A 15,002-nucleotide genomic window follows, 5' to 3' on the forward strand; every position below is an offset into this window, starting at 1 on the left:
TTCGCAGGAACCACAATCAGGGGGACCAGCACTAGCCGGAAGCAGATAGTGCCTTACCCTATGTAGTGGTTGTACCTGGTATTACAGCTCAGGTTTCATCCAAGTAAATGGTAACAGAGTGGTGGAGTTTAAGGCACTGTAACTACAACTTTCAGGGGTGAGGAGAGTCGCACCTCTACCAATTCAATACTGATAACTCATCCTACAAATAGGTCATGAATATTGTAATTTCCAAAAACACCCATTTAACTATATGCTATAACTTTTTGCACAACAGTATTACAGAAGGTTACCCTGTGGTGTCTGGTAGTAAATACGACGGCTGTGACCTTGCTGAACATCCTTACAACTTACATCGGGACGATATTACTTCATACATACGTCTCAAAACTGCACCGTAAACAAAACATGTAAAGGACGAGCCCGCAAATGATTTACTTGGAGGCTGTCGGCCCGGTGGTTAGAGAAAAACCTCTAGCAGGGAATTAAAGACCTTAAACCTCTATTACAAACCTGTGACAGCCAGAATTTAATATCAAGGTAAGGAGAGTATTAAATCCGCCTCTTACACTGGGACTGCGGCGTCTTAATAAGACGTTGTTATCTGGGAGTAAATTAAGTGTTTTCTACATCCTGTGGCTATAGGACACTACACTATCCGCAACTGAAGTCCATGTCACAGCATCGTAATCACTATCATTTTATTCTCCTGAAATCCCAAAAATGATTCTTAAGGCAGAAAAATACAATTGATGAACCTTGATGCTTTTCCTAAACGTACTTATCCCTCCCCTCCCATCTGGTTCAGAACCAGGAGAACAAATGGAGTTTTTTGCAACCTCTGAATTAGATGCATGAGTTATGTTAACCCTTTCCCAGACCTACATTGCCTACCCTGAGTTACATCCTGTATTATACTCCAGAGCTGCGCTCACTATTCTGCTGGTACAGTCACTGTGTACATACATTACATTACTTATCCTGTATTATACTCCAGAGCTGCACTCACTATTCTGCTGGTACAGTCACTGTGTACATACATTACATTACTTATCCTGTACTGATCCTGAGTTACATCCTGTATTATACTCCAGAGCTGCGCTCACTATTCTGCTGGTACAGTCACTGTGTACATACATTACTTATCCTGTACTGATCCTGAGTTACATCCTGTATTATACTCCAGAGCTGCGCTCACTATTCTGCTGGTACAGTCACTGTGTACATACATTACATTACTTATCCTGTATTATACTCCAGAGCTGCGCTCACTATTCTGCTGGTACAGTCACTGTGTACATACATTACATTACTTATCCTGTATTATACTCCAGAGCTGCGCTCACTATTCTGCTGGTACAGTCACTGTGTACATACATTACATTACTTATCCTGTATTATACTCCAGAGCTGTGCTCACTATTCTGCTGGTACAGTCACTGTGTACATTCATTACATTACTTATCCTGTATTATACTCCAGAGCTGCGCTCACTATTCTGCTGGCACAGTCACTGTGTACATACATTACATTATCCTGTATTATACTCCAGAGCTGCGCTCACTATTCTGCTGGTACAGTCACTGTGTACATACATTACATTACTTATCCTGTATTATACTCCAGAGCTGCGCTCACTATTCTGCTGGTACAGTCACTGTGTACATACATTACATTACTTATCCTGTACTGATCCTGAGTTACATCCTGTATTATACTCCAGAGCTGCACTCACTATTCTGCTGGTACAGTCACTATGTACATACATTACATTACTTATCCCGTACTGATCCTGAGTTACATCCTGTATTATACTCCAGGATATAATACAGCACCAGGAGAAGGATATGTCATCTTCAAACAGCTGAAAGACAGGGGTCCCAGGTGTTGGGCACCCATTGGTCACATATTGATGGGATAATTTCATTGCATAATCGTTTTAGAAGATAAGCTATGGTGAGAGGTATCTGGCAGAAGCTAAATCTCCTCTTCCCAGAGTGAACACATGCATACTTGGCTGAACTGAGCATGCATGTGTATGTGGTGGTCAGGAGGAATAGCTGTCAGTCACATGTGTATAGGAAGTTTTACACTTCATGCAGATTGTGCAAAGCAAAGATATGATATCAATTAGTCACTACTGCAATAGAATGGGGCTGAACTGCAATACCAGACATTGCCTGCAGACAAGAGAGGTGCTGTTATAATAAGAATTATGTCAACTTCAGAATCTCAGATGGAGAAGCTTCAACACACAACTAAAGAACGACAAAAAGTTTAGCATCAAAATCTTAACTGAGCGGCACAGGGGACGAGAGGGGCGAAACTCACGAGAGAGGAGAAGATTCGGCAGCTGTATGGTTTCTATAGTCTCCTGCTTCAATCCCATTTAATGGAAGCCACACTTAAAAGCACCCGGCCCGTTCCCATAGGGTGAGCTTTTCATTATCCGCCCCCGTGTCCTGGTTTCATACGAAGGCACAGGGGTGTGTACAGGCTAGATAGGGTGAAGAATTGGGCCAGGCTCCTCCGCTTTGTAATTAAGTCATATATTTAATTATCATAAGTATCACCATGACAGGCCAGCGAGTGAAGTGTCAGGAGGGACAGCGCTTGGAAGAGGCTCAGGCTCCAGCAGCCTCTGGGGCTGGCACATGGCGCTGGACGCTGCTCAGAAAACGAGAAATTACAACCATGAAATGTGTAGAAATCAGAGAGAAGATACTGGAAACCATAGCGAGGAGTATGAGGGAAGTCACATCACCCTGCCCAAAATGTACTGTCATCAGTACCTCAGAGAGAACCTGCCCATAGGTTATATGTACTGTCATCAGTACCTCAGAGAGAACCTGCCCATAGGTTATATGTACTGTCATCAGTACCTCAGAGAGAACCTGCCCATAGGTTATATGTACTGTCATCAGTGCCTCAGAGAGAACCTGCCCAAAATGTACTGTCATCAGTACCTCAGAGAGAACCTGCCCATAGGTTACATGTACTGTCACCTGTACCTCAGAGAGAACCTGCCCATAGGTTACATGTACTGTCATCAGTACCTCAGAGAGAACCTGCCCATAGGTTACATGTACTGTCACCTGTACCTCAGAGAGAACCTGCCCATAGGTTACATGTACTGTCATCAGTACCTCAGAGAGAACCTGCCCATAGGTTACATGTACTGTCACCTGTACCTCAGAGAACCTGCCCATAGGTTACATGTACTGTCACCTGTACCTCAGAGAGAACCTGCCCATAGGTTACATGTACTGTTACCTGTACCTCAGAGAGAACCTGCCCATAGGTTATATGTACTGTCACCTATACCTCAGAGAGAACCTGCCCATAGGTTACATGTACTGTCACCTGTACCTCAGAGAACCTGCCCATAGGTTATATGTACTGTCACCTGTACCTCAGAGAGAACCTGCCCATAACTTATATGTACTGTCACCTGTACCTCAGAGAGAACCTGCCCATAGGTTACATGTACTGTCACCTGTACCTCAGAGAGAACCTGCCCATAACTTATATGTACTGTCACCTGTACCTCAGAGAGAACCTGCCCATAGGTTACATGTACTGTTACCTGTACCTCAGAGAGAACCTGCCCATAGGTTATATGTACTGTCACCTATACCTCAGAGAGAACCTGCCCATAGGTTACATGTACTGTCACCTGTACCTCAGAGAACCTGCCCATAGGTTATATGTACTGTCACCTGTACCTCAGAGAGAACCTGCCCATAACTTATATGTACTGTCACCTGTACCTCAGAGAGAACCTGCCCATAGGTTACATGTACTGTCACCTGTACCTCAGAGAGAACCTGCCCATAACTTATATGTACTGTCACCTGTACCTCAGAGAGAACCTGCCCATAGGTTACATGTACTGTTACCTGTACCTCAGAGAGAACCTGCCCATAGGTTATATGTACTGTCACCTATACCTCAGAGAGAACCTGCCCATAGGTTACATGTACTGTCACCTGTACCTCAGAGAACCTGCCCATAGGTTACATGTACTGTCACCTGTACCTCAGAGAGAACCTGCCCATAGGTTACATGTACTGTTACCTGTACCTCAGAGAGAACCTGCCCATAGGTTATATGTACTGTCACCTATACCTCAGAGAGAACCTGCCCATAGGTTACATGTACTGTCACCTGTACCTCAGAGAACCTGCCCATAGGTTATATGTACTGTCACCTGTACCTCAGAGAGAACCTGCCCATAACTTATATGTACTGTCACCTGTACCTCAGAGAGAACCTGCCCATAGGTTACATGTACTGTCACCTGTACCTCAGAGAGAACCTGCCCATAACTTATATGTACTGTCACCTGTACCTCAGAGAGAACCTGCCCATAGGTTACATGTACTGTTACCTGTACCTCAGAGAGAACCTGCCCATAGGTTATATGTACTGTCACCTATACCTCAGAGAGAACCTGCCCATAGGTTACATGTACTGTCACCTGTACCTCAGAGAACCTGCCCATAGGTTATATGTACTGTCACCTGTACCTCAGAGAGAACCTGCCCATAGGTTACATGTACTGTCACCTGTACCTCAGAGAACCTGCCTATAGGTTACATGTACTGTCACCTGTACCTCAGAGAGAACCTGCCCATAGGTTATATGTACTGTCACCTGTACCTGAGAGAACCTGCCCATAGGTTACATGTACTGTCACCTGTACCTCAGAGAGAACCTGCCCATAGGTTACATGTACTGTCACCTGTACCTCAGAGAGAACCTGCCCATAGGTTACATGTACTGTCACCTGTACCTCAGAGAGAACCTGCCCATAACTTATATGTACTGTCACCTGTACCTCAGAGAGAACCTGCCCATAGGTTACATGTACTGTTACCTGTACCTCAGAGAGAACCTGCCCATAACTTATATGTACTGTCACCTGTACCTCAGAGAGAACCTGCCCATAGGTTACATGTACTGTTACCTGTACCTCAGAGAGAACCTGCCCATAGGTTACATGTACTGTCACCTGTACCTCAGAGAGAACCTGCCCATAGGTTACATGTACTGTCACCTGTACCTCAGAGAGAACCTGCCCATAGGTTACATGTACTGTCACCTGTACCTCAGAGAGAACCTGCCCATAACTTATATGTACTGTCACCTGTACCTCAGAGAGAACCTGCCCATAGGTTACATGTACTGTTACCTGTACCTCAGAGAGAACCTGCCCATAGGTTACATGTACTGTCACCTGTACCTCAGAGAGAACCTGCCCATAGGTTACATGTACTGTCACCTGTACCTCAGAGAGAACCTGCCCATAGGTTACATGTACTGTCACCTGTACCTCAGAGAGAACCTGCCCATAGGTTACATGTACTGTCACCTGTACCTCAGAGAGAACCTGACCATAGGTTACATGTACTGTCACCTGTACCTCAGAGAGAACCTGCCCATAACTTATATGTACTGTCACCTGTACCTCAGAGAGAACCTGCCCATAGGTTACATGTACTGTCACCTGTACCTCAGAGAACCTGCCCATAGGTTATATGTACTGTTACCTGTACCAAAGAGAGAACCTGACCATAGGTTACATGTACTGTCACCTGTACCTCAGAGAGAATCTGCCCATAGGTTACATGTACTGTCACCTGTACCTCAGAGAGAACCTGCCCATAGGTTACATGTACTGTCACCTGTACCTCAGAGAGAACCTGCCCATAGGTTACATGTACTGTCACCTGTACCTCAGAGAGAACCTGCCCATAGGTTACATGTACTGTCACCTGTACCTCAGAGAGAACCTGCCCATAGGTTACATGTACTGTCACCTGTACCTCAGAGAGAACCTGCCCATAGGTTACATGTACTGTCACCTGTACCTCAGAGAGAACCTGCCCATAGGTTACATGTACTGTCACCTGTACCTCAGAGAGAACCTGCCCATAGGTTACATGTACTGTCACCTGTACCTCAGAGAGAACCTGCCCATAGGTTACATGTAAGACAGGGGACAGGAAAGCCAGTCAGGAAACTTACCGTAGACATGTTCTCTTCTCTCCTGGTCATAGTCTTTCTGTTATCATGTATAGATACCGATGTGACACACTTACTATGCTTATGTTATGTGACACACTTACTATTACTATGTTTGATTCCCTCTCTGAATGTCCACCTCAGGTCTCTGGTGCTGGTGGTCATACATGATCAGTAGCTTAGTCACATGTTCCACATCCTCTTGTACGTGGGCAGATGAGACTTTCCTGCTATTGTTCAGCCAGCCAATAAGAATGAGGGCAATAGAGGCGGCTTCTTCTCACCAGCACTGGACACATAAGGTGGACGTCCAAAGAAACAATCAAGAGAACAGCAGGGGGCGCCAAATCAAGTACATGAAAGCAATATCTTGCACATGGGAATTTTTTCAGCATGCTTCCATATTTTTGTATTGTTTAATGAGATATTTGGCAATACACAATGAAGGCAGTATGGCCGGGCCATTCATTGAATTCATTTGATTATTTCACCCTCGATTCTTACTACCTTACCCCAACATCCGGCATACTATTACAGTGAAGGTTAAAGCACGCCGGTACGTGTGGCCATTGCAAGCAGTCTAGTTGCAATGGCTGCCTTAGCAATATGACTACTGAGGCTTCAATAGTTATATAGGGATTTTATCATAGACGGCAACACAGTAACACTGCAGCCTATGGTATAAGCAATGTAATCAAACTCCCTGAGGGGAGGAAGGGGATTAAAAAATATATATATATATATATATATATATATTTTTTTTTTTAGAAAAATATATAAAAATTCAAATCACTCCCACTTTACCTACAATACATATAAAAGTAAATAAATAAAAATGTATTAGGCATTACTACATTACCAAGTGTGCTGTTGAGAAAAGCAAAAACGGATTTGTCCCGGAAAAGACAAAAAAAAAAAAAGGCCAAAGCATTTTTTTGTTTTTTTTTTCCAACCCAATGGACACCTTGTGTACCCCATTATACTTAATGTGGGTACTTAATGGGGTCTGCGGAAAAATGCATTTTTAGGGACCCGAATGACAGAGTACCGAATGCATAGCGTAGACTTTCCAGCTCTCTAAACTTCAGGTTTTTTTGCTAAAAAAACCAAAAAACTAATAATTATTAAAATTCGTCTATAAATTATATATAAATAAAAAAAAATTAAAATATATATATATATATATATATATATATATTCGAGTATAAGCCGACCCCCAAATATAAGCAGAGACCCCTAATTTTACCACAAAAAACTGGGAAAACTTATTGACTCGAGCATAAGTCTGGCCCATGTGCATTGCAGCTTAGTAACTCCATGGTAATAGCAGTTAACCCCATCATGGCCCTCACATTAACCCCCTGTGTGCCTCACATAAGAGTTACTGATATGTGGGACATATGGAGGTAATAATTAGGTATCTTCATAATTAAGGTCCTTCATTAGTCCCCTCATGTGTCTCACATATTAGTAACCCTTATATGGGGCACACAGGGGTTAATAGGAGGGACATGATGGGGTTAACTGTTATTAATATGAGGCACATGGAGTTACTGACACTAAATGAATAACCCCAAATGCCTGACATTACTAGGCAGAGTAACTAAAGGAAGGTCCCTGTGTGTCACGTTACTGTAGCTTCCTCTCCTCCATACAACAGACATCTTCCATAAGACACAATGAATCCTGGCCACTCATCTGCAGGGTAGATGCTAAATCCTAGGGTGCGAAAGGACCTCTGATGACGTCATGACCATGGGCGAAGCTACTAGGATTTAGACTCCACCTTATCTGCAGATGTTACCTACCAGTGGCTACAGGACCTTTGATGACATCACAGGCACGTGACCTCATGACAAGCCAATCACAGAGCAGTAGCACTAAAGGACCTCCCTCTTCCAGTTTTCTGTGCTCCGTGGACAGACTCGAGTATAAGCCAAGGAGAGCTCGGAAAAGTCGGCTTATACTCGAGTATATACGGTATTTTTTTTTTTTTAAATTTAGGGCACCTACTAACAATAACCGATCTGCTAACATCAGCTTGTTGACAGTTTCCAGTAACTAAAATATAGAAAAAAAATACACCTTACGACACAAAGCCTCGGTTTTCCCTCCGGATGACGGGTGAACGTCTACTTTCCATACCACATCACTAAACGCACAAATGCCTTACCAGCCGCCGTAGGTCCCGGGAGCGGAGCCGCCTTTCTTCTCCGTTTGATGTCTCCCATAAACAAGGATCCTAAATGGACACTCGTTTGTCTGAAAGTAATTAACAAACAAAACTGTTAACAAAGAAGGGAAAAAGCGTCAAGCAGATATATGTCCTATATAATCTGGGCTTAAATCAGAGGCTTCTCCGCGAAGATGGGCTGCATAATACCGCCACCAATCTTCTTTATATCGAAACATAATTATGTTTGTTGACAAGTGCTCAGCGTATAAACCCACCGCCATAAATTCTGGCCGGAATGAATAATATAAAAGGAATGCTTTTTAATTTTAAGATCTGGCAATCTTCCTACCTCCATGTAAAAAAAAAAAAAAAAAAAAATCCAAGCCCGGGGCCGGTGACAGGTAAATAGCCCAGATTAATTGTAGGGAGAGATCACAATACTGTTTCTAGGTTATCAATTGGTTACTAATGCCTTCCTGTCAGCCCCACGTTTATTACAGGAAATGCTGGTAGCCATTTATTTTAAGGGTAATATGCAAAAAGAAAATCATTTTCTATGGTAAGCAATATAAAATACAATTATAGCTAATTGCTATAAGCACCGCACTCCATCACCGCGGGTTTTTTTTATAAGGTGCACGCAGATCCTGTTCGCGAACACTTGAGGTACTGCGAGGAGCGAAGGCTTGACACAAGCTGGAGACGACGTGCTTTACAGACTGCACACTGACACGAGTGTTAAAGATGATTTCTAGTTGTAAGGCTCATGCTCTCAGCCCTCTATTCCCTGACCATAGGCCTTTAAAGGAACTTAAAGGGAATGTCACCGGAATTTCAGTATATCAGCCCAACATGCAGAAAGGTAGATTAGGGTTTCCTGAATCTAACGGTGTTTTCCCCTTGTGAATCAGTGCTTCCATTGCTGAGATATCGCCATTTTTGTCATATGCAAATGAGCTTTTGGGACAATAAGGGCGCCGCCATTGCTGAAGAGTGATTATTTGTATATTGATAAAAATAGTGATATCTCAGGAACGGAGGCAGCGATTCACAAGGGGAAAACACCGTAGGATTCAGGTGACCCTAACCGATATATCTGCAGGGTTGGGTTGACATGTTGGGTCCTGGTGAAAAAAACCCTTTAAGGCTTAGACCATAAGGTGCAGAAAAGCTGCATTATTTGTTGCCTATTTTGCTGTATTTATTTTGGCTACCTTTATTCTTCCCATTCATTTTGAAGCCACTCTTTGATTCAAAAAAGCAGCAATGTGTGACCTCAACCTAAAGGGGTATTCCTTTTTTAGGAATTGATAGCAAACAGCTAGGATTTGCCAGTATTTTAAAGGGATTTTCCTATGAATAACAAGGGACTGGTGGTGTGAGAAGATGCAAGTCAAAGGTCTTTCTCAAGACTGTGGATATACTGAAGATATTTTTGATGTCTGACGTCCTGCAAAGTAAAGGGGTTTTTGTGAAATTATGATCACCCCTATAAAGAGTGCTGTTCATGAATGATGCATGATATCACATCAGTGGTGACTGATAGTGCGAAAAAATGCATGGGGTGGCACAGGACTCTGGATATATTCAAGATATTTTTGACGTCTGATGTCCTGTAAGGTAAAGGGGTCTCCTGAAAATATGATCCCCCCTATAAAGAGTCCTGTTTAAGAAGGATGGGTGATATGACAGCAGTGAGAGGAGCAATTCTTGATGCATGGGATGGCGCAGGCAATAGGTGGCAGCGACGAGCAGTGCACCAGGATGTTAAAGGCCTGGCCCCAGTATATACTACCTCATCCATCTGTATATGAACAGTCCAATGATGTCAAACTTTCCAAAACTAGGAGGAAGCTGCTGCTTTCAATAACCATGGGGACCACCAAGGAGTCCAACCAGAAGACCCTTCGTGACCAACATACCACTGCAAACCCATTACTGAAGCAGCGAGCTGTCCAAACCAGTCAACCACGTAAATTCTCTTGACTTTTTTTGATATCAGCGGGCTGCGTGACTTTATTGAAAAGAACACTGACCTTTCTAATTGAAAACATTGAAGTTTTCTCTTAAAATGTCCACTTTTCCCCGGATACACATTGACGGTATTATACATTCTGTGAGCTCGGTGTCTGATCTCTTTTCTTAATGATGTTCTGCTAGTCTGGAAAAAGCTGGCACGCAGGCGGGGTATATCGCCTGCCCTTCACCCAGGGGCTCACACTGAAATGCTAATTATTTTAAGGACACCAAATTATTTTAATGCCCGTTTTTCTCCTAATTTCCTATTTAATTGTCTTTAGATAGAACAATATGACCTGCTGGAGATGCTTACAGTAATGCTGCCCGATCGGGGGTCAGGGGATTGTATCTGGTCCGCTGGCTGCGATTACACAAGTGCAAACAAAGTGCAAAAGTTCTTGAGCAGATGCAGCCAAGTTGTCAAGTATCCGGGGGTGTAGCTTGAAGGTCGGGTCTGTTACATCAACTTGCCCCTTGTATAGGAACTTGGTCACTCGAAATGAGGAGCTTTTTGGCTTCTGTCTAACCATGGCTGTCAGCCATATATGGTGTCAGAGTTGTAGTCGTAGTCAGGCTGAAGAAGGAGGAGCTACAGTTGGGCCTGACTGTGAAGATCACCAGACTTGTTACTAGTTTAGGGGCTCCAAACCAGCCAACAACCCCCTTTTCAAGCCAGATTCAGGACCGTGTTGACAACCGAGCAGAGGACATCTTGGCAGTGACGCGCGAGGCTAATCCCCAACCTGCCATAATACACAGTCCAGTCCTATTAATGTGCCCCCGCCTACTTTTGACGTCAACGTTAAATAACCAATGGCAGAAGGCGCGTGTCATCAGCCATCTGGGTGCAATCATCATTGTGGAAGGCAAGATGGATCAACACAAGTATGCATCTATCCTTGCGGACCATGTTCACCCCTACATATGAATTGTTTTTCCTCAGGATGATGGCACCTACCAGCAGGACAATGCGACGTGTCCTAAAGCTCGCAGTGTACGTGCGTGGTTCGAGGAGCACCAGGATGAGTTTACCGCACTCCCTTGGTCAGCAAATTCCCCGGACTTGAACCCAATCTAGAATCTGTGGGACCACCTTGATCGGGTTGTTTGCGCCATGGATGCTCAACCGCATAACCTAGCGCAGCTGGCCACGGCACTGGAGTCGGCATGGCTCAACATCCCAGTGACATCATCCCCTCTCTTCCTGCACGTCTCACAGCGGTCCGCTCTGCCAAAGGGGGTTATTCTGGATTTGGACAAGTGGTCCCGTTAATGTGACTGGACTGTGTATCTGGGTACAGAAGCTCATCTCATCCATCCCATTGTTCTACTATCCTGTGTATCCGGCTTCTTGTATCTTTCTACCTTAGTTTTGGTATTTTCCCCGTCTGTCAGTGCAGCATCATCATTTATCATGAAACGTAACCTCGAGAGGCGCATAAAAAAAAAATAGAAATTAATAAAGCCGGCCAAGTGAACTCGAGGACCTGCCTTGCAAGAGTAAGCGCTCGCCGTGCCTGAGTAATTCTAGCAAGAATTGATTATCTGCTAGGCTGCATTGAGATATCTAGATTATTGATCAGTCAGATTATAGCACTCAGACCCTCGTGAAACACAAGATTCCTGGAGGCCCCGGCGATAGAGCTGTTTGTAATAACATTAAGTAAGGACCACTTTGTTACTCTTGTCACCCCTCATGTAGAACACTGCAGTTACTTTTTAATTTAAAATCAATGTACTGTATGTCGGAGAGGCGGCCGGGCCCCTCATAATAAATGAATCATCTGTCTTTGCATAGCACGACACTTTGATCAAGAGCCAAGGTGAAGCGCGGTCTGTTTTATCTCCTCTGTCTCTATACAGTACGATATATAGACTGTATAGGGAGAAGATAAAGAAAGCTTACGGTGGAATTAGGAAACGGATTTACTTCTATTCTGCATTGTCAATGATTAAACGGGTTGTCCGTGGAGTTCAATTTTCTTCCATTTGTTCCAGTGCACTCTTGACGATGGACCCAGGAATTCGGCTGGTCATGGGATCCATACCAGCCTTGACACTGGGTCGCTCCTCATCCCCTGATTTCACTGGAGCTTATTATAGCAAAATCTGTCCCGTGGCATAGGTAGGAAGAATGACCCTAAGGTCGGGGGGTAAGGCTGGGATCCCCAGGTCCATCATCAAGGGTCTGCTGGATCAAATAAGAAAATGTTAACTCCCGGGACAATCTCCACTAACAACACCTCTTCTCCAATGGCTGCAATCACAATGGGGGTAAATCATCCTTGTTCTACGGAATTTTAAGACCCCACCGATCAGAAATGTATCCACTATCTAAGGATAAAGGATAAATAGGCTTTTTGGCATAACCGCTAGAGCAAGGGTAGATCACCAATATTAGATCAGTCGGGGTCTGACACCCAGGAAAAGACTTTAGGGCTTGGAGGAGTGCTGCAGCCTCTTTACATTGTATAGTGGCCATGCTTGGTATTGCAGCTCCGTCCCTTCACTTGAATGGGACTGAACTGCAAACAGGCCATGTGACTGATAAATATTCACATGGCCTGTGAAGTGAAAGTCGAACACACCAGGGTGCATTGGGCATAACACAGTATACTAATACTAGCCAGTGATCCTTGGAACAGATCCAATGCTTCTGGGGGTATTGGGTTCCCTATTTATTTGGTATAAAAAAAAAATAAAAAATAAAAATCGCTCAATCCCTTCCGTAGAATCTATGTAGGTGATCTGAGGACACGCAGTTTATCTGCACTTGCTATTGCTGCCTTGGTGTATGAGAAGAAACAGCGGCAGGATCAGCAAGTCATATATATATATATAGTGCACCCAATGTCAGCCCAATGGCAGGACCCCAGGACCCATCAGCTGTCTGTATAAGATCCTAAAGTATGGCCGCCCTCATAGTAATGTACGGAAAATAAAAACAATAGGAAAAAAAAAAAAAAAAAGTGATAGGATTTCATGATCTGGTTTTAATAAACTGACACTACTTTCCCTTTCTCCCGATGTAACGTGTCATTGAAATGGCCCGTTCTCTTATACAGGAGGGGTGTTCACCTATTTTTGACAATTCTATATACTCTATGGGATAATATAAAGCACTTTGATCTATTGAAGTCTCACACAAGATCTTCCGCCCGTATCCGAGCCGGTAAGGCGGCCAGAGATACAGTAACGTATTCGGACTCCGGACGGCCACCTTGCCTGGAAACTTGGCTTAAGACGAGATGGTGACAGGGACGCGAGTAAACAGTGTCAAATGGAATATTTTTTTTTCGGAGAGAGACAACAGGAATCTGTCGCCCCACTTTATTCATTTGGATAGAGAGAATTTTGAGAGGATTAAGCCTAGTTAAAGCTGCCCTCTGGACAAGAAGTATTTCCTAGCAGACCCAGACAGGCTCAGGAAACAAACAGATGTGACTATGGTCCCTGGCGTTTGGCAAGAACGCTCATTGTCAATAAGAAAAATATAAGCACGGACAGGGGATCAGCTGCGCAACAGTGGAGCAGGCCTGCAAGTGTCAAAATAGCAGCAGCGGACTGGCGGCGGGAGGTAGAAGGGTTACTGGAGCCAGGGTGATGTGATGTTCCACTAAAGAGCCAAGAATCTGCCCATTAATTACTGAATCCAGTACTGGGGGGGGGACCGGGCAGAGCCACGCACTAATAATATACAGAATAGACACAAGAAGATGTACTACATAAAATAAGGAGAGCTGAATGATTCTGCAAGACAATCGCTGTTATAGGCCGCTTAGACTGCAGGAGGAGAAGAACAAAAATCAAATAAAGTAATAGATAAAAATAAGTACAAGGATGGAAAAAAAATTAAATATATAAAATAAATTAATAAATAAATTGATAAAAAAAAATATGCACAAAGAAGGGAAAATAAAATAAAATATAAAATAAAATAAATAAATCAAACTTTGATAAATAAAAAATATGCACAAGGAAGGAAAAAATAAATAAATAAAATAAATGTATAAAATAAATGAATAAATCAAATAAATTAATAGAAAAAATAAATATATGTAGGGAAGTAATCAAATAAAATAAATAAATGACTAAAAATAAATCAAATAAATTAATAGATAAAAATATGTACAAGGAGGGAAAAATAAATAAATCTATAAAATAAATTAATAAGTAAATAAAATAAATTACCGGTAATCGATAAATAAAAAATATGTAGGGAAGTAATCGAATCAAATAAATAAAATAAATCAAATAAATAGATAAATAAAAATATGTAAAAGGAAGGGAAAAAATAAATAAATAAAATCAATATATAAAATAAATTAATAGGCAAATCAAATACTGTAATAGATAGATAAAAATATGTAAGGATGTAATCAAATCAAATAAAAAAAAATAAATGAAATAAATAGATAAAAATCTGTACAAAGAAGGAATAAAATAAATAAAATAATAAAATACATTAATAAATAAATAAAAACAAATATGTTTTGGCTGTAAGGATTCACATGGCACAGTAGGAAAATATGAAGCGGATTGCCAGAAATGGGAGTTTTCAGTTTTTCATTTTTTTAGTCACATAAAAGCCTGCAAAATATGGGCAAAGTACACACGAAATAGCAAACGTGCGGACTTATGATGCCTTCCTTGGCTTCAATAGTGCGCACTCTGGACTCCAGATATTAATGCCTTCACTGCCCTAGACCACCAGGGACACAGACTTTAGCCCCTTCTCTACTCTAGACCACCAGGGACAGTGATCTTAGACCTTCTACCC

The 15,002-nt window shown here is 42.6% G+C and overlaps 1 protein-coding gene across 1 annotated transcript in view; it reads right to left on the minus strand.

Moving 5' to 3' along the window:
* The window catches only part of GPATCH2 (G-patch domain containing 2), a 104,362-nt gene that overhangs the window by 20,247 nt on the left and 69,113 nt on the right, over positions 1–15,002 (minus strand). Inside the window, exon 9 of the mRNA XM_075267138.1 lies at positions 8,201–8,289. Coding sequence (XP_075123239.1) covers positions 8,201–8,289 — 89 coding nt within the window. The remainder of the gene's footprint in view (positions 1–8,200; positions 8,290–15,002) is intronic.

Source organism: Leptodactylus fuscus, chromosome 3 (genome assembly GCF_031893055.1).
Source record: "Leptodactylus fuscus isolate aLepFus1 chromosome 3, aLepFus1.hap2, whole genome shotgun sequence".
NCBI classification, from domain to species: Eukaryota; Metazoa; Chordata; class Amphibia; order Anura; family Leptodactylidae; genus Leptodactylus; species Leptodactylus fuscus.